Here is a 21,530-nt window from a genome sequence, read left to right as displayed (position 1 = left end):
CACCACTATTGCCATCATCATCATCATCATCATCACATTCATGATCATCATCATTATCATCAGCACCACCACTATCGCCATCAGCACCACCATCATCATCACATTCATGATCATCATCATTATCATCAGCACCACCATCATCATCACATTCATGATCATCATTATCATCAGCACCACCATCATCATCACATTCATGATCATCATCATTATCATCAGCACCACCATCATCATCACATTCATGATCATCATTATCATCAGCACCACCATCATCATCACATTCATGATCATCATCATTATCATCAGCACCACCATCATCATATTCATGATCATCATCATTATCATCAGCACCACCATCATCATCACATTCATGATCATCATCATTATCATCAGCACCACCACTATCGCCATCAGCATCATCATCATCATCACCTCCACTATCGCCATCAGCATCATCATCACCACCACCTCCACTATCGCCATCATCATTATCATCAGCACCACCACTATCGCCATCAGCATCATCATCATCATCACCACCATCATCATCACATTCATGATCATCATCATTATCATCATCACCTCCACTATCGCCATCAGCATCATCATCACCACCACCTCCACTATCGCCATCATCATTATCATCAGCACCACCACTATCATCATCATCATCATCATCACCACCATCATCATCACATTCATGATCATCATCATCATCACCACCATCATCATCACATTCATGATCATCATCATCATCATCATCACCTCCACCAATATTCCTTCATCATCATCATGAGTCTTCTTTTGTTCTTCATAAATGCAAAAAGCAGCATTCATTATTATTGCTTTTTGCAATTTGCAGGGTTAACATGAATGCACATGTCTAGTAACACTGGAATGCAATACAAAATGTTCTTAATACATCCTCTACATACAAATAGATATCTGTCATGCCGATATAAAACCACTATGACATCAAACATTTGTTAAAGTACATTAATGTAGATGTTAGCGTACTCATTAAACCCTGTTACAATGCTAAAATCAATATAAACTAACCTTGGTTTGTGTTCTTGTTTATACTAGGGTCATGTCGCAGACTGCAAGATACGAAGAATATGACTCAAATTTCCTTCTTTATCAGTAAGTAAACAACTATAAAATATAAGTTTATTTATCAAATAGATTTAAATCTAAATACAAATTGTAAAAATAGCATGTTTTGTTTATATTTTAGCTACTTTAACCTGTTCTGCTATTGTCTTATGTTTAGATTTGTTGATGTATAACTTCTTTTGTCGTAGTATTTGCCTACACAACCTATTACTCTTATGGCTTCATCTTTTATCAATAAAAATGTTTTCAGTGAGGCTAGATTTCATTGATATTACATGTAAAAGCTTCGACAAATTTTACCAGGTTTTCAGACTTATTTTCAAACAGTCTAAAAATGAATTTGTACTTTTTTCAGCAGTAAGCTTGAATCATGAATCAGTTGTTGAGAACAATCATTATAACAAAACTGTTTAAAAAACTAAGTATAATATAGAGTTTTCATAGCTTTTAGACAAAGCTTCCTTCATATTCTAATTTACTTTACAATGGGGTTTATAAATTAGACTAAACAAGCACGTAAAGTAGTTAAAATTGGACGATATTTTGACACTGTGGCATATGAGGTGTCAAAACAAATGTGAAAGTTTTTCTAAAATATTCCAACTTTTGTAGGCTATCATTTACCTAATCAATAAACCTCATCCTTACCTACCATTTATAATTCAATTCACAGCTATTCTTCTATTTTTACTGCCCAAAAATGGGAAGAAAAGAGATGACTTTGAATGAACGTTTGAAAAAATGTTTGTAAACCACGTTGTCTTTCTATTTTATGTCTGGGCTACCTCTGTCAAACATTTCGAGGAGACCTGGTACTCTTAAGGACATAATAAATCAATCTAATAAAAAAAGCTTGTAATTTTTGAAATTGTGCCCAGATTTATTAATGAAAGTAAATACTTTAGAGTTTTTGTGCTTCTTACATTCGTATTTTGTGCTTCAGGTGGTTTTGTTGGCGCGTTATTTTCATTGGGTTTCCTGTGTTCGAAAATATTACTGACTGGGCTACCTGTGTGTTTTTCCATCTTCCAAAATAATTTCATCGAAAGTCCTTTAGAATTTAACGCAATTTTTTTCCTTTTTAGTTCCAATGACTATGCTTCCTGTTGGTATATTTTACTCACTGGTTGTGTGTTTTTAGAAGGATGCATGTATCTACCTGGAAGCAGGTAAAAATATCAAACATTTGGACTTGAAAACAAAATTTTTTTCTAATAATTGTGTTGAGTTTGAACCAGCAAAACAACTATTTTCGTATTTCACTTTCGACTCTCTATATTTTGACATTCATAACATATGCAAATTGTATATTTGTCTCAGCAGAGGAAACTACAGTAACACAGCATTAATATTGGCAAATTTTATCTGTCTAAATCACCTTAAAGTGCAGCTATTTTATCACAATTCTTCTGCAAACGTTTCATCAGCTGTCTATAGCAAGTTTATTTAAATTTATTCATGTTTATTGCTACAAAATATTGTATTGAAATTCATTGAAATATTAAGATGTTAAGTCCATTGTTAGGTTTTCTTATAACATTAATTAACTGTCCCAATATTCATTCTAATAACTGTTTTTTCTTGTGTTTTTTTTTTTGCAGTTTTGGTAAACAGCCCCATGGTGCAGATGGTACAAGGGGAACTGACTGTCTGGTATTAGAGCGATCTGGAATGATAGTGGTATGTCAGAAGTGGTATTTCAATTCACAGTTTGAGAAAACTATGTTTTCGTATTGTTTATTGTATTGGTTCATGATTATATTCTTTGCCGTCACATGTGAGTATAGTTAATTGAGACACATGAATGCATGAGTACATGTAATGCTCTGATACGACATGTTTATTATTATTGTATTTATTTATTGTTCTAGATTGATTATCCTCATGAGAATCTCCTACAACCATTCCAAAGACATTCTTACTCAACTTCAGAGCTTGAAAAGCTCCTTGCGCTTGAATCAAAGGATTTTCTTGTAGGAGGACCAGTTCCTGAAGATGAAAAGGTATTTAAATTTGATTTGATTCTGACATGTCCCTTCAAATAAAGCTAAGTTGGTCATAAATCCATTGCCAGCAAAGAAATAGGGCAGTCCATATATTTAGCTATTAATTATAGTTTGTTTGATGTGTCAATTTTTGTCCCTTGCCACAAAGGTTTTTCTTCAAGTTTTCTGGTTTTTCTTGCTCAGTAAAAAATCAACATTTGAGTTGAGCGCTGTGTTGTAAATATTTAATGAAGTGGTAGTGCATGTGGAGCAAAGTGGAGTGATGGTTGTACATGTATATTTTCTTAGTTTATTAATGCTTGAATGTACAATATTTAATGTTTGGTATATAAAGCTTATATCATGCTATATAAAATTACCTACTTAAACACCACATGATTTCTTTAGCTTCCAATGGAATTGCAACAAGTAAAGGATATCTTGCTACGAAGTGAGCACAATCTAAAGAAAAAAGAAGATAAAGAAAACAAGGCACATGCTGCACTAGAAACAAAATACAGTCACTCCTCTGAACACTTAGAGCTGGACTTATCTGGACTGGTAGAGAGTATTGGTAAGAATATTCTCTAGATAATCACTTTAATTTTCTTCTTGGGCCTTTCTGCTGGCAGTTGCCAAATCTATCTTCAAATGTTATCGAACCCTGTAGCAACCTCTAAGCTTATCAAAGTCAGGACACGGCTAACACACAGATCTAATTGGAATTTAGCTTGTTAGTCTTCTTCGGAGGGAGGAAGACAAGGAGAACCTAGAGAAAATTCTTGAATCAAGGAAGAAACATAACCAACAGTTACTTTACTCACATGTGTTACCATGAAGTACAGGAATCAAACCTATCAAGGCCTAGTAGATGAGAGGATAGTATATTACCGCTATGTCACCCTTGATTTCCAACTTCTACCTGCTGAAGGACAAAGCAGCTTGTCAGAAGGTTGTGCTGATAGCAATTATTTGTCACGCGAGACTTTGGTTCTCATGAAATTGGTTGTAAAAAAGGCCTGACACACAATTTTTAAACTTATAGGATTCAAGTATTATAGATACCATCCTATTGTCAAGGAGTAGAATTATTATGGAAAATACTAGGATAGGTAGTTGATGTCTGTGTCTGGACTTTCTCAATTTTCATGCCAATAATGTCCATTGTATAATCTTTTCCTTCATATTCAGAATTTTCAGGTTCAATGCTGAAACAGTGAAAATAACCACCTACCAGAAAAATGTCATTCTGTCATTTACAATAAATTCCTTGTAGTGGAAAAGAAATGCTTTTTAACCTAAGATATTTTTCAAAAGGAAGAATTGTTGACAAATATGTATTTTTTTAGTTGATTCTGATGATGAAGAGGAATCTGCTTCCCATTCTTCACAAGAGGTAAATAAAAGTGTTCATCCAAACTTCTTTTAACAACATTAATTATCATGATTTTTACATCATAATCTTTGGTTATATTTTTTAGTCTTTCATGGTCAGAGATGTCGTTCGAGACTGCCTGGAAAAAGAACCCTCGGAAAGAACCGAGAGTGACATTGGTAAGCAAACTGATTGCTGTTTTATTGTCGACAGTTTCAGCTTCACTCAACCTCGTCCAGGGCAAACTAAACCTTTCACGAGATATAGCCTTGAGATTTTAGCATTGTTTCATTACTAGCTGTGCACTAATTGAGTCAAAAATCGAGACAGGTATCATAGCAATGTAAACAATGTTAACTACAACTTTATCCCAATTTGAAAACGATAGTTTATAGTTGCACATGACAAAAGTTTTTGAGCATTAAAGTCCCAGAGTAGGTCATGTGTCATGACCGCTATGTTTTATGAAGGGTTCTTTAACTTGATAGAAAAAGTTCCTATTTACATAACTGTCAAAGATTATCTAATATGCTTCAAGAATCCTTACTCGAGCGTAGAATATACACACAGTTGTGTCAGAGTGACTTAGTATTGACTGACAGACATGTGTTCCCCGGTTGCAGCTGGCACTAAATCAGTTTTCTTTTCTTACATACTTTGATTTCTTATTCCCAACAGAAACCCTTATGGACTTCATGCAACATCTGCCAGTGAGTTATTTTTCTAAATCTATACAAAATCAGTCTATTTAAATATCTTTTTCATCATTCCTGAATGAAACCTCGCCTAGTAAAGAAACAATGCCTTTTACATCAGTAAAGGTCGGGACACAGAGAAAGATATTGCCTTGCTTTCTTACAGTAGTCCATTTTTGTCTTGGTTTTTTTTTCTTCTTTTTTCTTTTTTTCTTTTTTTTTTTTTTTTTGTCTAGATTTCACAAACCATATATAGAATTTATTGGAATTAAGTGACATTTTCTTAACGTTGTTGTTGTTGTTTCCAGGCGTTCGCGAACATGACGCAGAACGTACGTCGTGCTTTGTGTGCTGTCATGGTGTTTGCAGTGGTGGAGAAGGCTGGCTCGGTTGTCATGGAGAATGGAGAAGAGGTTTGACCCTATAGCGGCTCTTTTCCGAGTTTTTATATGTATTTCCTTAGAACAAGTTTTTTTTTATTCACAGCTTGATTCTTGGTCTGTTATTCTCAACGGCTCAGTCGAGATTTTTGTCGATGGAAAAGAGACAACGTGTCTCCATCTTGGCGATAGTTTTGGTGTTGAACCGTCCCTGAAGAAGATGTTACACAAGGGCGTGATGAAAACACGTGTAGATGACTGTCAGGTGAGTTTGCATTTGATTGGTTCCCGGTATGTCCCAACATCCTGATTGGATGATTAAAGATCTCGCTAGCAGTGATTGTTTCAATGAATGTCGTAATTTGATTGGGCGATAAAATTTAGCGCAAGGTGATTGGCTTAATGAATGTCGTAATTTGATTGGATGATCAGAAATCGCGGGCGAAGATTAGTCTAATGAGTGAAAAAGAAAGAAAAAAAGCAAAGGTAATCGCAGAAGGAAAGCTAAAGACGACATCAGAAAACTTCCAATAATCGTAGATTTTAACTTGTTTTTATCTTAATCTCCCAACAGTTTGTGTGCATCGCTCAAACAGACTACTACCGAATCCTGACCCAAGGCAAGTCAAATGTCAAGGTCATAGAAGAAGGGGGCGAGGTTGTCATGGTGACGGAACATCGAAGTACGGATGGTGGTAACAGAGAAGGACAAGTTGTGATCAAGGTCAGTCAGTGGCTAACGCTTAGTATGCATATTTTGCTTTAAGTAGAATTTAAGAATCAATGGAATCAAAAGAAGTGTAGGTCTTGTGTTTGATTCCTGGAATTAGCATCAAATTTGAGTAGAGATCGTTGGGTCTGTCCCTTGATTCGAGGGTTTTTCTACAGTGTTCCTCACCCCGCAAAACCGATCATTTTGCTCGTTTGTTTGTCTACTCACGCGCCACACCTCAAAAATAGATCGCACAGTTTTTAAATCGCTATCAACACCGATTCAAAATGGAAATCATTTATCATTCTTTTAAACGATGACTGTCCAACTTAAGAAGCTTATTATATAAGGTTCGTCCAAGTTTACGTGTTTTGTGGTTAAACACGTTGACTATGACGAAAGTGAAGGGTGAGTCTTGTGTAAGAATGTCCGATGTAACACGATATGGTCGTTAATAATAAGGACTTTGACTTTCTAACCTTTACTACTCCGTTATCAAGCGTTCTCTATACAGCGATGAAATGAGGATTGGTTTGAGATTTTGCGTATTTTCGTATTCCATCTTTATCATCGTTCTCTTTATACTTTGAATTATCTCATTCCTTTATGCTAATGAAGGTAAATAATCCTGCATATCTCTCTTGTAGAATATATTATTTTTGTATGAAATATTATATTATCTAGTGTATATAATATCAAATTTCTGTTATTCTCTGCTGCGATCGAATGTACGAACGACGCTCTTCGTCAGGGATTCATATTTTTAAGTTAAATTTTTCGTTACATTTAACTTATTTATTTATTTCTTGTCGTTGTGCAGGCTAAACCAGAAAAGCTGATATCCCATTTGGTAGAGGATCATTCAGTTATCGATCCAACGTTCGTGGAAGATTTCCTTCTAACATTTAAAACCTATTTCGACCAGCCAAGCCAGATCTGCGGGCGTCTTCTGTCCTGGTTTATCAGTAAAGACTATCGCGATAAGGTACGTAGATCTACCACGAGATATATCATGGTTGTATCTTTATTATTTAGACATAGTACTTGTATTAGGAGAGAGATATTATGGCTAGATGTAATATGAGATACCAGAAGTGTTTGAAGTCGCTGCTATTTTCACCTACCATCGCATTAATTACCGTCAATTAGTTCTATTTTTACTCTGACGAAAGTCGATTCCTTAGGCGGATCTCAGATGATGATCGTCTCGCAGGAAAAAAATTTAATTGAGTTACAATGTTCACACTGGCAAGAATCACCTTTATCATTTGTCCAAATTAAGTCAGCTTCGGCAACATCAGTGCTAAGGTTTATTAATACTTTCTAAATCCAAAGACCTTCGGCTGTTGACTCGAAAGTTTATACTACTTCAACAGCCATGCACACCTATTAATTGTTCCTCTTGTATTAACCTGAATTCTTTGTACTGTTTAATAAACGAGTAGGAGTGTTTTATCAGGTATAAAAGCACGAGGCGTAGGCGTAGCCGAGTGCTTTTATACCTGATAAAACACGATCTACGAGTTTTTTGAACTGCTTAAAACACTCATGAAGCTCTATGTCTTCATCTAAACTTGGATGCATACTTCATCCCTTATGAAGTCATCCTCATAGTATTCGAGTGGTCTTTATATAAAGACACATGTGTCTTTATATAAAATCACTTGAATACTAATGAAGAGAACTTTATCGGGTATAAAGGTTCATGCACGTGACTTGTATGGTGGCTCCAATTGGACCATAAGCTTATGAATTATTAATGAGTTTTCTAAGTACTGTTTAATAAACGAGTAGGAGTGTTTTATCAGGTATAAAAGCACGAGGCGTAGGCGTAGCCGAGTGCTTTTATACCTGATAAAACACGATCTACGAGTTTTTTGAACTGCTTAAAACACTCATGAACAATTTATAAGATTTTGGTTCAACTGGAGCCACCATACACGTCACGAACATGGATTTTTATACTTCGATAGAGATTTGACGTCACGGGCATGCGCAACCAGATTCAATAGAAGCTCCCACACGTTGGATATTGCGTGCCAAGGCAAAGACAGGCACGTTAGTCAAAGATCTTTAGGGTTGGCTATGACCTTGATGAAGCTCTATGTCTTCATCTAAACTTGGATGCATACTTCATCCCTTATGAAGTCATCCTCATAGTATTCGAGTGGTCTTTATATAAAGACACATGTGTCTTTATATAAAATCACTTGAATACTAATGAAGAGAACTTTATCGGGTATAAAGGTTCATGCACGTGACTTGTATGGTGGCTCCAATTGGACCATAAGCTTATGAATTATTAATGAGTTTTCTAAGTATATATAATCTCCACTTGTATCATTATTCATTCCACTTTTTTTGTCACAATTTAGCTTATTGTACCTGTGTGCGAATAAACTTGAAACTTGAAACTTGAAACTTCGAAAAACTATTTAAGAATTCAAACAAAAATTCCACGATGTATTTTGTTTGTCGTAAATGGAAAAAAAAAAAAACTTCAAAACAAGATTAATAATACATCCTCTAACACGCAGGATTTCTTCTTTATTACAAGGAAGAACTCACGAGACCCTGTATCACGTGACTACATGAAACAGCCGTCTGACGTCTTGTGATAGTTGTTAGTACTACGCATGCGCATGGTTTTTGTATAATTATCAGATCAATGCTAAAATGTTCATGAAGCGAAAAACGCATGAATGTTTGCTTCCCGCTGGAGGAAGGCACTTATTTCAAGATAAACGCATTGAGAAGCAAAGCATGCGCAATGTAGCGGTAGGAAATTTAAAAAAAAAACTTGTAGGGAATACATCGTAGAGAGCAAGGAAAAGCGTAACCTTTTGCGCGCATGTCATTTACACTTAACGACACTATACCTGCTCTTTCTTTACAATATTTGTATCGGATGTCATCTCTTAGAAAAGTTACATGTCGCCCCACTTTTCAGCTTATGTTGCATGCAGCTTTGACCAGAAATCCCTAAAAGCGAACACTCTCGATATGATCCACAACGCATAGGTCCTATCTATCTGTAGAATGCAGTTCAGGGCTGCAACTCCCTGTTTGAGCCCAAGCATGCATGTGAAAAGAGACGCGGGGTCTGTCACATGCCAAATGGCCGTTTTCTGATTGCACTGACTGCTATCCAATCAAATTCTGGGGGAAAACATCACGGTCATGGCATGACACGTTTGTAACGTGAGTTCGTGACAGTCACGCTCTGGTCACGAACTTGTAGAGATAATTTAATAAACTTTCGATAATTATCAACATTATTCTCAGGTAACTCGAGTGATCCTTCTATGGGTCAACAACCATTACACCGACTTTGAAGGTGACACCGCCATGGAAGACTACCTCGAGACGTTTGAGGTGGGACTTGAACAACAGGTAAGGGGTATGAGTGAACGATGTACCGTTTCCGCTGTGATGGCATATTCTTATTGTGCTCACCATGCTGCACAGTTAGCGCCCTTTCACTTTGCGCTTCTAACCAGCTGAGCGGTGAATTTTGTTTCAGCCAATTTTTGCCACTGGTCCTCATTCCCAGGCTACTGCCTACAAGAAGTACAAATATGGAAGAAGAATAAAAACAATTTCATTTTACCACCATTTTTGCTTCTTTCTTTCGAGCTCCAAAAATGCCGAGGGCCGGTCATTTTGTTACCGCTCAGCTGGAATGCGCTGCCTCTCATCAATGCAACCTGGGTTCTATACTTTACATATATTGTGGCTTTACATATATTTAACGCGCTGCCTGCCTGGCGAACGTCAGTCGTCATCGGTCACGCACACTTGTTGTTTATACTGGCCAATCTGATTGGCTTGCGCTTTGAATACCCATACGACGGAGCACTAATAATGAATGATTAGAGTAAAGAACGCACTGTTACCTTCCTTGGAGCGCAGCTATTTAGTTGGAGTATCAAACAGCAGTGTTAGATTATCTTAAAGTGTAGCAATGATCATGGTGGGAGGGGTTAAGTAAGTGCGTACTGTTCTTCCTGGCTGCGCATGTGCGTGGATGACGGAACAACCAAATGAAATGTCTTGAAGTGAAGTAGTGATCATTGCGTAAGTGACTAAAGTGCGTGCGCACCGAAAGTTTCCTAGGAGCACAACCAAAAATAGATATGTTTATCGAAGTAACGATATTTGTATTATGACCATCCGTAAACTTTAAAAGTACACTTATTCTTCACTTGACTCTGAAGATGACTTCCGCTCAGGTTGTCGAAACGTCAGTCCCATCAAACAGTCCTTCTCAGGACTACATCCACCCGGATAATCATAATACAAATATTGCTACTTCAATAAACATTCATTCACCTTGGTTCAGACCATTCTATACAATAAAAATAGGTATGACAAATGTATATAATTCTCTTCACTTGATCTTGTAACTGATCTTGTCTGTTTTCTCTTTTACAACAGAAAATGAGTGGTCAATTAGACTTACTGAACATGGCGTGCTCAGCCAAGGCAAAAAGCCGCGTTATCGTTATGGTAAGAGATCGAAATATCTTGTTATAATCATGAATTGTGATAGCGTAGACTCATTACCTTTAACTTGAGACCGCGTCCAAAAGATACCTCTGTCAAACCTTTTTCTAGTCACAATGAGTATGAGATAACGGGACTCGACTGTATATATTTGACCATTGTACAATGACGTCGATCATTCTACCGCAGTCCGGGAGCGTTACTTTTGCAATTCAGTTCAGTTGCCAAAACATGTTTAGAAAAAGCATTAGTCTAAGGAACGTTGTATACGAACGTTACTAAAAAAAACTTGTCATTGCTAATCACCACTGCAATATACAGCAGTGGCGCAGCTCAACGGGGTCGCAATTTTCCTTTTCCTGCTGATTCTTATTGTTTCTGTGTATTTCAGGACCGTCCCTCGTGCAAGCATAACTGGGGGTTCTGGATGGCTGGAGGAAAAGAAATGTCACTCCCGATTTTCGTTTCCAAGGTATGACTGACAAAAACAAACAAACAGACCACACCCAGGCAGTAAATTGAAAACATTTCCAGTATTACCGCTGTTTTGAGTGCTACACACTGATCGAGACAACAGTCGCGACAGGGAAATGGGAAAATAGACTACCGTCAACCAAATGTATTGTTCTGTACCTTTACGTACGCGTGACCAACGCAATGAAAACACTGGTAATAGACTCCTTGCATGTGACGTCAAAGCAGCTCGATCTGGGGGACAAAACAAGAGAATTCCAATCTCCTGAGAATTGGAACCTATCGTTTTGTCCCCCAGATTGAGCTGCATTCTGACGTGCTGCAAAGGGTCTATTAAGCAGACTCAAAGCTATCGTATTTTGTCTCTTCGCGAGAATAACCGCTGACTAACATTACCTTCTGTGATCGTACAGGTCGAAACAGGATCACTAGCAGCAAAAGCTGGTATAAAGAGAGGAGATCAGGTAAGAATTGGGCTACCTGTGTGGAAGTTATTAGTTGCCTTGACAACCCTGGATTACCGCTAATTTAATCATTACAAATAGGCAACATAACCAAATAACTGAAGTGGCGCCCCTAAAATATCTTAGTTGGTATCATTAAGTCCGATATACACGGTACGATTTTATCTTACAACGTGTTGTGGCGCGCAACATGTTGACGGCGCAAATTGCTTCGTGTAAATCCACCATGAACTTGCTTACCCCTAAAACTTGAAATAAGAGACGAGCCATTAGATAGTTAAGGGGGAGGGGCGGGTAGTTGCGTAAACCCCCAAAAAAAATTGAGCAAGCAATTCATCTACGAAAAAAATTATCGCGCAACATCTCCTTTCATTAAAGAAATATCCAGCAAACACACGAAATTACGAAAAATAAATATCGTACAACATAAATTTCTTCAACCCCACCCACTCCCCCCTGAATTATCTAATGGTCCTTCCCTAAGCATGTTGGGTGAGACAGTTGTGAGGAAAAATCATACCTTGTAAACTTCTGTATACATAGCCCTCCCTCCCTCCCTCCCTCCCTCCCCACCCCTGAACCCTTTCCCCAAGCCCTTCTCATGGATCCTGCACTGAGAACCGGTCTTCATCCCCTTTTGCATCTACCCTTTATTTCCACACTTTATTTATTCAAATTTAGACAATAATAAAGGACTCCCGTTGAATCTCCTCCATGGATTTGAATACCATTGTAGGGCCTTATGTTGCCTAGACAACGAGATGCAAAAATGGCGGATCTTGAGAAAATAAGGAGATTTGTCGAGAAAATCCTGACAGATATCATCTATTTATTCATTTTAAAATCTCAAAATATAACAAAAAAGTTCTTTTGAAAAGACCAGAATAGGTTACGTGTCTTGACCAGTGACTGACTTATTAACTATGATCATAATAATTATGCAATACTGAATCGCTCATCGTCATAAGGCGATTTCATCAACGTATTTTGTAATTGGAGGCTAACGCATAGCTTGCCAATAGCTTGGAGAAAAACAGGAGAAAATCTGTTGTACTCGATGAGCAACAAAAGCCATACAATTGTCTTTGTTTAGTAGAAGCTGACGCCAAACAGCTGGTGTCAATTGAATAGAAAAAAATCTGTTACGGTCACCCTGTGCGCACCTGTAGTTAGCACAAACATTGAAATTCATAAATATCGCTTTACTCATACCATTTGTTATGTTTTTAAACACGACTAGATCCTAGATGTTGACGGCAAGTGCTTCGACAACCTGACCAACGACAAGGTACTAACACATATCTCGATACACTTAAAACCATGAAATTAATTCTCTATGTAGCTGTTGTATGATTTGATTTTATTCTGTCTCTCCCTTAGGCTCGTGAAATGGTGTCTTCGTCAACACACATCAAACTAACTCTCAAGAAAAACATCGCAGGTACTAAACTTGAAAAAACACTTTAAAAATCTCGTAGTTTTGAGCTATAAATTTCATTTTTTGTATCTTCCCAAATTCCTGATTGGTTTCTTAGGATTTTATCGATTCATTCTTTGTGGTATTTTTTCCATTCATTATAAGGGTCTCGCCCTTTTAACAGACGCTCAGGTCATCCATCCATCGATACACGTGTCGTTTTTGCCTTTCTTATTGAGTATATTTAAGTGGATTGCTCTTCATTTCTTCGTAATAACTTCTAGAAGAAACATTAAAATCTATGTTAAATTTTGGTCAAGAAGTGCTAATTTGTGGGGTATCTTCTTTTACGATTTCACTTAGTGGTCAATTCGGTATAGATCGATATCTCTATTTCATTTCTTTGTTTCATTCATAACTAACATTGCATGTCATTATGTACCTTGTCACGCAACTTGTGAATAATGTCACGGACATGTCATCTCTATTTTTAAACTGATTATGAATGTTTCTTTGAAAAAAATTCAACATATTTAATTCCGTCAATTTTTGAAATAAAAATAATATTTTTAATTCTAATGTGCGTATGTTTTTCAACTATTTTACCTGCAAAAACACGTTTCTCCTGAAGAACTCAGTAAATCATAAGCTTTTCAAATGAATATCATTAATCTAAAGTTATGAGGTTTGTCATCAAAACGATGCATCCAATACTTAGTGAAGACACTTACATTTCTGGGTGGATTTGAACCTGAAACAAAGACATGCTGACATGATGCACAATATTTACTGGTAAACCAGTGATGAACGATATTGTGATGTGTGCATGTGTTGTATTTGAACAGCAAGCCAAACAATTATCCAAGGAAAAGCTTTGGTAACTAAGGAAAAACTATCTAGAATTACAAGTTTTTGCTTAGATAATCTTCTAGCGTGATAAAGTACGAGTTTATAAAGGTACTTAAAGTGTTAAGACGAGAAAACGAGCCGCTTGCGAAGCATTTAACTTTCTTTTGTGTTGCAAATGATGATCTAGATGGAATGTTATTTTATTGTTGAAGATTTATGTATGCATGACTTAGTAAGGATAGGAGTACTCCATTTACGCATCATTCACCAGAGAGAATCGTTAGGATACATATGTTTTTATATCTAAGAATTTCTCTCTTGGATTTCCAGGATTTAAAGAGCTACAATCTTCACCTGTTATTGTAACAGGAGACCATGCAAAGAACGACAACCATGGAATTGAAAAGGTAAGAAACTTAAACTCCATTTACTCATTATTGAAGTTGTCATGGCTGAAATCTTCTTAAAGCTTTCGTTACATTTATAATATTCTTCCAGAAACAAAATAGCTTTTTTATAGTGCTACTCTGTCTGACAGAATTTTATTCTAAACTTACTATGGGATTCAATCTTAGAAAACGAACACGTTTCAACATTATTTTGAATTCATCACTTGCTCAAATATTGTTTACACATCTCAGGAAGTTCAAGTTGATGTTATTTCTTTTCATCATTGAAATGTTTGACAAAAAAGTATTCAAATGTGACGTGCAGAAATTTCATCAAACATTCAAAAAATTCATCAAAATTTTACAAAGAAGTGGTACAACTCTATAACTAGTTGTCAGTTTGTTTACTCTAGGTTTACCTAAAAAATGGACAAAAAAAAAGCAAAAAGCAGATCCTTTTTTGTTTTAAATCTTATTCTAGTTTCATGCCGAGTTGCACGTTCATCTTTATTCATTTAGCAACTGTTGCGCTTTTTATAAGCAAGATCGAAGGACTTGGAGCACAAAAAGTCGGTCATAGTAGAAGCATATTCTACCACCTTGCCATGGATTGTTTGTAGATCCTACATTGTTGCCTGTGTTTGAAGTTCTAAATGTCATTGTTGTATACACACTACCTCTCTTCTCTCACCATGCCACCAGCTTCATGTCACTAAAATCGGTTTTCCATTATTTAATTGGCGAAATTTTCCTTAAAATCAGAGCTCGCCCTTTTATTTTTCTCCTTTTTAAAAATTTGAAAAATATTATTGTATTCATGAACTGTTTTATTTATTTATTTTTTTTTTTTTTGCATCGTTGGTATTGGTTACTTTTGCCTGTGGTTTTTGCGGTTTTCATACAATTCTAATGAAGTATGTTCTTTTTTTGGTACGTTGCCAGCCCGAGTATGTCCAACGTAGCTCTTCTGATTGCACAGAGAAGAGGAACCATATGCAAACACGACTCTCAGCTCCTGATATAACCTCAGGTATGTCACTCTATGTCCTTATTATGCCTATGTACATCTGCCACATTGTTTCCTCTCCTGCCCTTACTTTCCCGTCGAAACCTTGTTTCTCTGTACACCATCATCAGTGAGGCCTGTCTTTAGTTGTTGCGCATTGATAATGACCCTATTTGTACTGATTCCATTCCCAGTACTACAGTACTCGTCAAGCGAATTTTTAAATGTCTTTAATTTTGTTTTCTAGGATCAAACAGAAAGCCACCGGTGAGTGTTGAATGTGATAGAATAATATACTGATCATTCCATCCATGATGTCCCACTTAAAACTGACCTAGATATTCAATGTCGTACAAGACGAGTTCGTTTCTAATGGAGTGCCGTGTTCGCTACGCAGTCAAACTATTGACGAATACTTTGCGCAATAGTAGATCTGCCAATCAAGCTGCCAAAAATGACTTCTTACCCAAACCAAGTGGTTTTTGTCAGATTTTTAGATTTTCTCCTTGTCATTGCGCGCTTTGAATTGGGTTTTAGGTACACTATTATCTCTCGCTAACGCGATGCAGTACAAAATTTCATTTATTCCGCTCACACGCAAACAAACGTAGCTCAATAATGGTAAGCTTGTTTAGGCGCGCGGAACATAGAGCCATAACTGCTTCTGAGATACCTAAGGCTAAGAGAATTCCTTGTGCGCTTGGGGATTGGCGTAGGAAAGCTGAAGGTGCTAGAAGCGCTCGTAACTTTAGTCAGTGGGACGCGGGAGTATAAGTTACTTGTTCTGGCTTGGAATATTGTGCAGAAGTATTTGGCGCGCTCTGTCGCTACGCGTCTTGGGGTACTCAAAATAGAACACGTCAATCATCATACCTTTTCATACCCTGATATAAACTAGATTAATTCTTTTGTTTATCAATCTTCTACAATAACAGCCATTGTTAAATATCAAAGGAATGTTGAAATCATTTCCTTATTACGAGTTACTTTGCTAACCACAATCCATCGCGCTTTTTATTGGGTAATTTTCTTCACTTCCGGTCATATGATGCTCACCGGAAATGTAGATTGGCCGACACGTCTCGACAACTCTTCGAGCCGTTTCAAGTTGCCTGTGGTCTGGTCATCGCGTGCTACTTGTAACTTATGTTTATGGCGAGCATGTCTTCTTTTTTAGATTCCTATGCAAACTCAATCCAAAACTGATAAAGTAAAGAAAGCCCTGACGAAGTTTTCAACATTGGGTTCTCTTTCAAGACAGTACAAGTAAGTAAGACCTAAACTCTTTCGCGCCAAATCTTTAATTACATAAATCACTGGTCCTTGAAGATTTTTAAATGCCAAGAATATCAGACTGGCTGCTTCTGGTTGCTTCTTTGTTTATGCTCTGGTGGCTTCTAAATCCTCGTAGATCGATCCTAAGTTCGGGTTTTGTAAGCTCTGTTGAGGAGTATTTTGACGTGAAGGATTTGTCCATGATGGAATGTGTGACGATGTTGACATGCCGTGTCATCTTTCTCTGTTTTTCTTAGACTTATTATATGTTATTTTACTTTTAACTCACGATCCTTCAACACCAAACGCTCCCAGCGAATTAACCTAACTTTACACGACTAAGAAGATGTTTATATTGCATGAAATCTTGAAGTCTTGCTCCCAATCTAACCTGGTACTGTAATCACAGGTTACGATCTCTCCCTAATGGTTTTAATTTCAAGTATTAACTTCACAAAAATACTGTACTATACCACCGCAATCGCGGACAGATTATCTCTATTACTAACGATTACTCCATGGTAAAGATCATAACCGCAGTGACTGCACCACTAAAAAACGTCCATGAAGGATATCACGCAAGTTTCCCCACTGATGATTCATTCTGTGTTTGCGTGGAGTGGACTAAAGCTGCGCCTAACTGAGAGTGCAAACGTCTCGATGCTTCAAGCGCACCATGGCTGGATTCTCGACAAGCTACTTCTGAAGAAATTCAATTATATTTTTTCGGAAATCAAGGGTGCAGCATCACATGTTTGTAGAGGATGTCGCGTCTCTCCCTTGATTCGAGGTTTTTTTTTACAGTTTTCCTCCCTCTGCAAGACCTAACGTGCTGTATTCCAATTTGACCTCAGATCAGCCCAGATGTTGTTTCAGGGTATCAATAAACTATGCCACTAATAGCCCACTGGTTTTGTTTCAGGTTAATATCGAAGAGTGATCGTGATCTGACAAGTGTTGATTCTGGTTTTCACGAGGGAGACGAGGTTCATAACTCAGCTAGATTAGGGGTTAAAGTGCACACTCGTGGCTCTATTCCCAGAGCATTTGGATCCATGGAAAGCCTTAATACAGTAGAGGGCCAGACTAACGAGTACCCTGATAAGGTTCTGAGGGTGTATAAAGCTGATCAAACAAGCAAATACTTCCTTATATACAAGGTAACTTTGTATAGAGGCTTTGCACCATCACATGATGGCAGCCATGACAGGAGGCAGGAACAATTGAATCTGGTTTAGAATCGATTGAAACGACAAAGAATTCAGTTTCCCAGGGGAAAGATACCCTATTGTTGTGCCTCCTGTCATGGCTGCCATCACGTGATGGTGCAAAGCCTCTATTACAGTAGATCAACGACCTACTTTTGTCAGGGGTTAAGATACAAGAAGCCTTTTCTGTAGCACAGGAGGTGTACTCTGTTCCCTCTTCAATGTGGCTGTGAGCTGTTCGGTCCTCTCTTCCACCACAGTATACAAGTAGAATTGTTTGACACAGTGATATCTTATTCCCTCTTGAATCAACACTTTAAAATTATTGAAAATTACAGGGCTTTAAATGGATTGCCCATGATCCATTTGATTTGAAGATTGAACATTATTCCCTTCCATTCCCTCCCATTCTTATCTCATCCTTATCTCATCCATGTATTTCAGGAGACAACAGCAAGAGAAGTCATCGATATGGCACTAGAAACGTTTGGTCTTCCAACAAATGCTACAGAGTAAGTTGTACTGTTTGTTCAGCATCTTATCAATCAATCAGTTTATTCAATCTACCTTTCTGGAAATATAGTAACAAGTATTCAAAATTCTATTAACAATAATTGTACAAATATGTAATAAAAGAAATAGTGATTGCAGATTTTATAATTGAATGTATATATATCCAGAAGGAAGACACCTAAAGAAGAAACCATAGGCTTATATTCTTAAGGTGTCTTATATAAGCTTGGGTAATTTAGATATAATTATTTGATGAAGCATGAAGGTGTATATTGTCATATATAAAAATGAATATATAGAAATAAGTACATATTAGTACATACATATGCACATGAAGTTAAAGTTAGAAAGTATTAATTTACAATGATCAGTAATTATAAAGAGTTCATTTACAATCTTGTGCACACTTTGAGCAAGGGTTGTACCTTGTGAGTTCTGTAGCACTGAATCCCTAGCTGGGAGACTCTTTGCATATCATGCAAACAAATTGAGTGAGAGTTATACTTAGATCTGTATCCCCAGCACTAAATCCCTAGGGGTTCAAAACAATAATTTATGAGAAATTATCATGTTTTGGCCTCCAGACGAGGGGATTACTTTAAGGGGTCTCTGAGAGATGTTCCTCACATTATCTGTATATCGTTTGTTTCTGTTAGAGAGTATTCGCTATGTGAAGTCACTGTAGAAGAACATGGTCTTGTACGACAAAGGCGTCTACCTGATACTCTAACAAACCTGGCTGATCGAATTGGCTTGAATGCAAGGTAAGAAATAAGCACGGGGAGGGAGGTCACATGCTCCCCCAAAAGTTTGCATTTGGCACTAAAATGTATCTAATTTATGTGGGATTCCTGTGGATTTGGTGGGAATGGATACATTGCCCCCCTTTAATCAACACCCCGCTACACCCCTGTAGAAATTCGTGAATAAAAACAATATCAAGCTAAAATATAATATAATCTCAATGTCTCTCACTAAGTATGTGACCCATAATCCTTTGTCTTTGTTTCACAGATATTACTTAAAGAATAACATGGAGACTGCGCAGTTGTTACAAGGAGATGCAACGCAGGTAAGAACGATGTAACCAAGCCTTCAGGAGTTAGTTCTGAGCCAGCAGTACAAAAGGCCAGCATGTCAAAAAATATCTCGCCTATATCAAGATGATTTTATTCTTTTTGTGCGTTTTTTTCTAACAGGAATTAGCAAAAGAAGGACAAGTGACTTTGTTAGGATTAAATACTCAAGAGGTAGCGAAACAACTTACTTTAAAGGTGAGTATACGGTCATAATTGGACTTTGCGCACAGATATAACCCTGTAATAGACCCTTCTCTAAATTACCTTGGATGCTAGCCTATCATCAAACACAGAAGGAATCTCAAAATAAATTCCATTGGGAAAAGTAGCATTCCTGTGTATTTTCATCACATACAAAATAATTTTGAGAGGGCCCTTAAAGGGCACTTGGATGAAAACGCCCCAATTTTTGAAAGTAATAATAATTGAAGTATTTGAGGATAATTTGACTCAATTATGATTACGTAAAACAGATTAGTGAAAATTTTCGCCTGGCAGCCACTTGCAATTGAGAAATTTTGGGTTAAAAGAGAAAAGAACAATAGGGTTGAGTAAATGACGTCATTTACTCACAATTTAGATGCTGAATCCGACACATTTTACTGTGAAGAAAATATGTTGCTTGGCTACTATTGGGACCATATAGATACGTTTAACTAGTTTAAAGTCATTTCCAATTTTTTTAAAATTTTCATCCAAGTGCCTCTTTAAATTCTAATTCTTGAGGTTAACATTCTATTCTTTTGTCCTCCCAATTGGATTGCAATGTTAATATGCTTCTAGGGGTTTATATACTACAATATAATTAGGTTAAACAAGCTTATGGGCCATATATCATCTTTCATCTCCTTCAGGATTTCGAGTTGTTACGAAGCGTAGATTCCCGCGAGTACATCTATGATGTCTGGGAATTCCCTCCAGAATTATGGACCAATCTAAGCAAGTTCTCAGACGTGAGTAACAAATACTTAAATAAGTTTTTTATTATTTGTATTACTACAAATAAGATAAGAGTGATTTAGCAGATCACCTGCGGTTTCGTGTTTAACATACTAACGTGTAATCTGTTTTGTACCGATGGCAGATTGTTAACTACGAGACGATGTGGGTGGTCACCGAGATCTGTAGTGAACCTAGTCTAGTCAAAAGAATGAAGCTTATCAAACACTTTATCAAAATAGCAAGTAAGTGGCTGACGACCCTGTTACCATATAAACATCTGCTTGTTGCTATAGGAACACTGGCTGACGACCCTGTTATCATAGAAACGTCTCCTTGTATTAATAGGAACACTGGCTGACGACCCTGTCACCATAGAAACAGCTCCTTGTAGCTATAGGAACAGTGGCAGACGACCCTGTTATCATAGAAACCGCGCTTCGTTGCTATAGGAAGTGTTTTCAACCTTAATATGTTTAATGCATACTTACGGTCTAATTCTTCATTTCTTTCAGAATATTGTAAAGACTGTAAAAATTTTAACTCTGCATTTGCGATTATAAGGTGAGATTTACTGACGAAAACAAAACTGTGGCCTCCCTTGCCAGCGCAACATGTCGCCATGGTAATAATGGCGTCATTATTCGGTTGTACAGTGATTCTCTGTTTGTTAATGGTTGTACTTTTTGTCTTTATACAGTGGATTGGCTAACATGTCTGTAAGACGGTTAAAGAATACATGGGACAGACTACCGACTAGATATAACAAGATGTACGAGGTGGGTCAGTCAGTCAGTCAGTCAGTCAGTCAGTCTGTCAGTCAGTCAGTCAGTCAGTCAATCAGCCAGTCAGCCAGTCAGTCAGTCAGTCAGTCAGTCTGTCAGTCAATCAGCCAGTCAGTCAGTCAGCCAGTCAGTCAGTCAGTCAGTCAGTCTGTCAGTCAGTCAGCCAGCCAGTCAGTCAATCAGTCAGTCAGTCAATCAGTCAGTCAATCAGTCAGTCAGTCAATCAGTCAGTCAGTCAATCAGTCAGTCAGTCAGTCTGTCAGTCAGTCTGTCAGTCAGTCAGTCTGTCAGTCAGTCAGTCAGTCAGTTAGTCATCTTTCTCATTCTTATTCTCATACAATTGAATACTAATCTTATACGATTTTC

At 37.2% G+C, this 21,530-nt stretch overlaps 1 protein-coding gene and 1 long non-coding RNA gene across 2 annotated transcripts in view; one reads left to right on the top strand and one right to left on the bottom strand.

The window, feature by feature from the left end:
* The window catches only part of LOC116300410 (rap guanine nucleotide exchange factor 6), a 33,791-nt gene that overhangs the window by 5,814 nt on the left and 6,447 nt on the right, over positions 1-21,530 (top strand). The window contains exons 3-33 of the mRNA XM_031709283.2: positions 1,084-1,140; positions 2,199-2,282; positions 2,715-2,793; positions 2,985-3,116; positions 3,507-3,672; positions 4,448-4,494; positions 4,580-4,652; positions 5,152-5,183; positions 5,477-5,581; positions 5,655-5,813; positions 6,123-6,272; positions 7,081-7,245; positions 9,546-9,653; positions 10,698-10,769; positions 11,158-11,238; positions 11,654-11,704; positions 12,945-12,992; positions 13,085-13,145; positions 14,301-14,377; positions 15,302-15,389; positions 15,613-15,632; positions 16,543-16,631; positions 17,563-17,800; positions 18,293-18,360; positions 19,018-19,125; positions 19,376-19,433; positions 19,561-19,635; positions 20,295-20,393; positions 20,525-20,624; positions 20,895-20,943; positions 21,080-21,158. Of these exons, the coding sequence (XP_031565143.2) occupies positions 1,084-1,140; positions 2,199-2,282; positions 2,715-2,793; positions 2,985-3,116; positions 3,507-3,672; positions 4,448-4,494; positions 4,580-4,652; positions 5,152-5,183; positions 5,477-5,581; positions 5,655-5,813; positions 6,123-6,272; positions 7,081-7,245; positions 9,546-9,653; positions 10,698-10,769; positions 11,158-11,238; positions 11,654-11,704; positions 12,945-12,992; positions 13,085-13,145; positions 14,301-14,377; positions 15,302-15,389; positions 15,613-15,632; positions 16,543-16,631; positions 17,563-17,800; positions 18,293-18,360; positions 19,018-19,125; positions 19,376-19,433; positions 19,561-19,635; positions 20,295-20,393; positions 20,525-20,624; positions 20,895-20,943; positions 21,080-21,158 (2,818 nt within the window). The remainder of the gene's footprint in view (positions 1-1,083; positions 1,141-2,198; positions 2,283-2,714; positions 2,794-2,984; positions 3,117-3,506; positions 3,673-4,447; positions 4,495-4,579; positions 4,653-5,151; positions 5,184-5,476; positions 5,582-5,654; positions 5,814-6,122; positions 6,273-7,080; positions 7,246-9,545; positions 9,654-10,697; positions 10,770-11,157; positions 11,239-11,653; positions 11,705-12,944; positions 12,993-13,084; positions 13,146-14,300; positions 14,378-15,301; positions 15,390-15,612; positions 15,633-16,542; positions 16,632-17,562; positions 17,801-18,292; positions 18,361-19,017; positions 19,126-19,375; positions 19,434-19,560; positions 19,636-20,294; positions 20,394-20,524; positions 20,625-20,894; positions 20,944-21,079; positions 21,159-21,530) is intronic.
* LOC116300411 (uncharacterized) lies at positions 3,060-4,051 on the bottom strand. Its single transcript, XR_004197596.2, has 3 exons — positions 3,923-4,051; positions 3,483-3,560; positions 3,060-3,102 (listed from the first exon to the last, which is right to left on the bottom strand). It is a non-coding gene; the product is annotated as an uncharacterized LOC116300411 (long non-coding RNA).

This window comes from Actinia tenebrosa, unplaced genomic scaffold, assembly GCF_029948245.1.
Source record: "Actinia tenebrosa isolate PJP-AT-01 unplaced genomic scaffold, QUT_ActTen_1.0 PGA_scaffold0__85_contigs__length_37466705, whole genome shotgun sequence".
In the NCBI taxonomy this organism is placed as follows: domain Eukaryota; kingdom Metazoa; phylum Cnidaria; class Anthozoa; order Actiniaria; family Actiniidae; genus Actinia; species Actinia tenebrosa.
The sequence above is the reverse complement of the archived record's forward strand: the minus strand, read 5'-3'. Positions and strand labels throughout refer to the sequence as shown.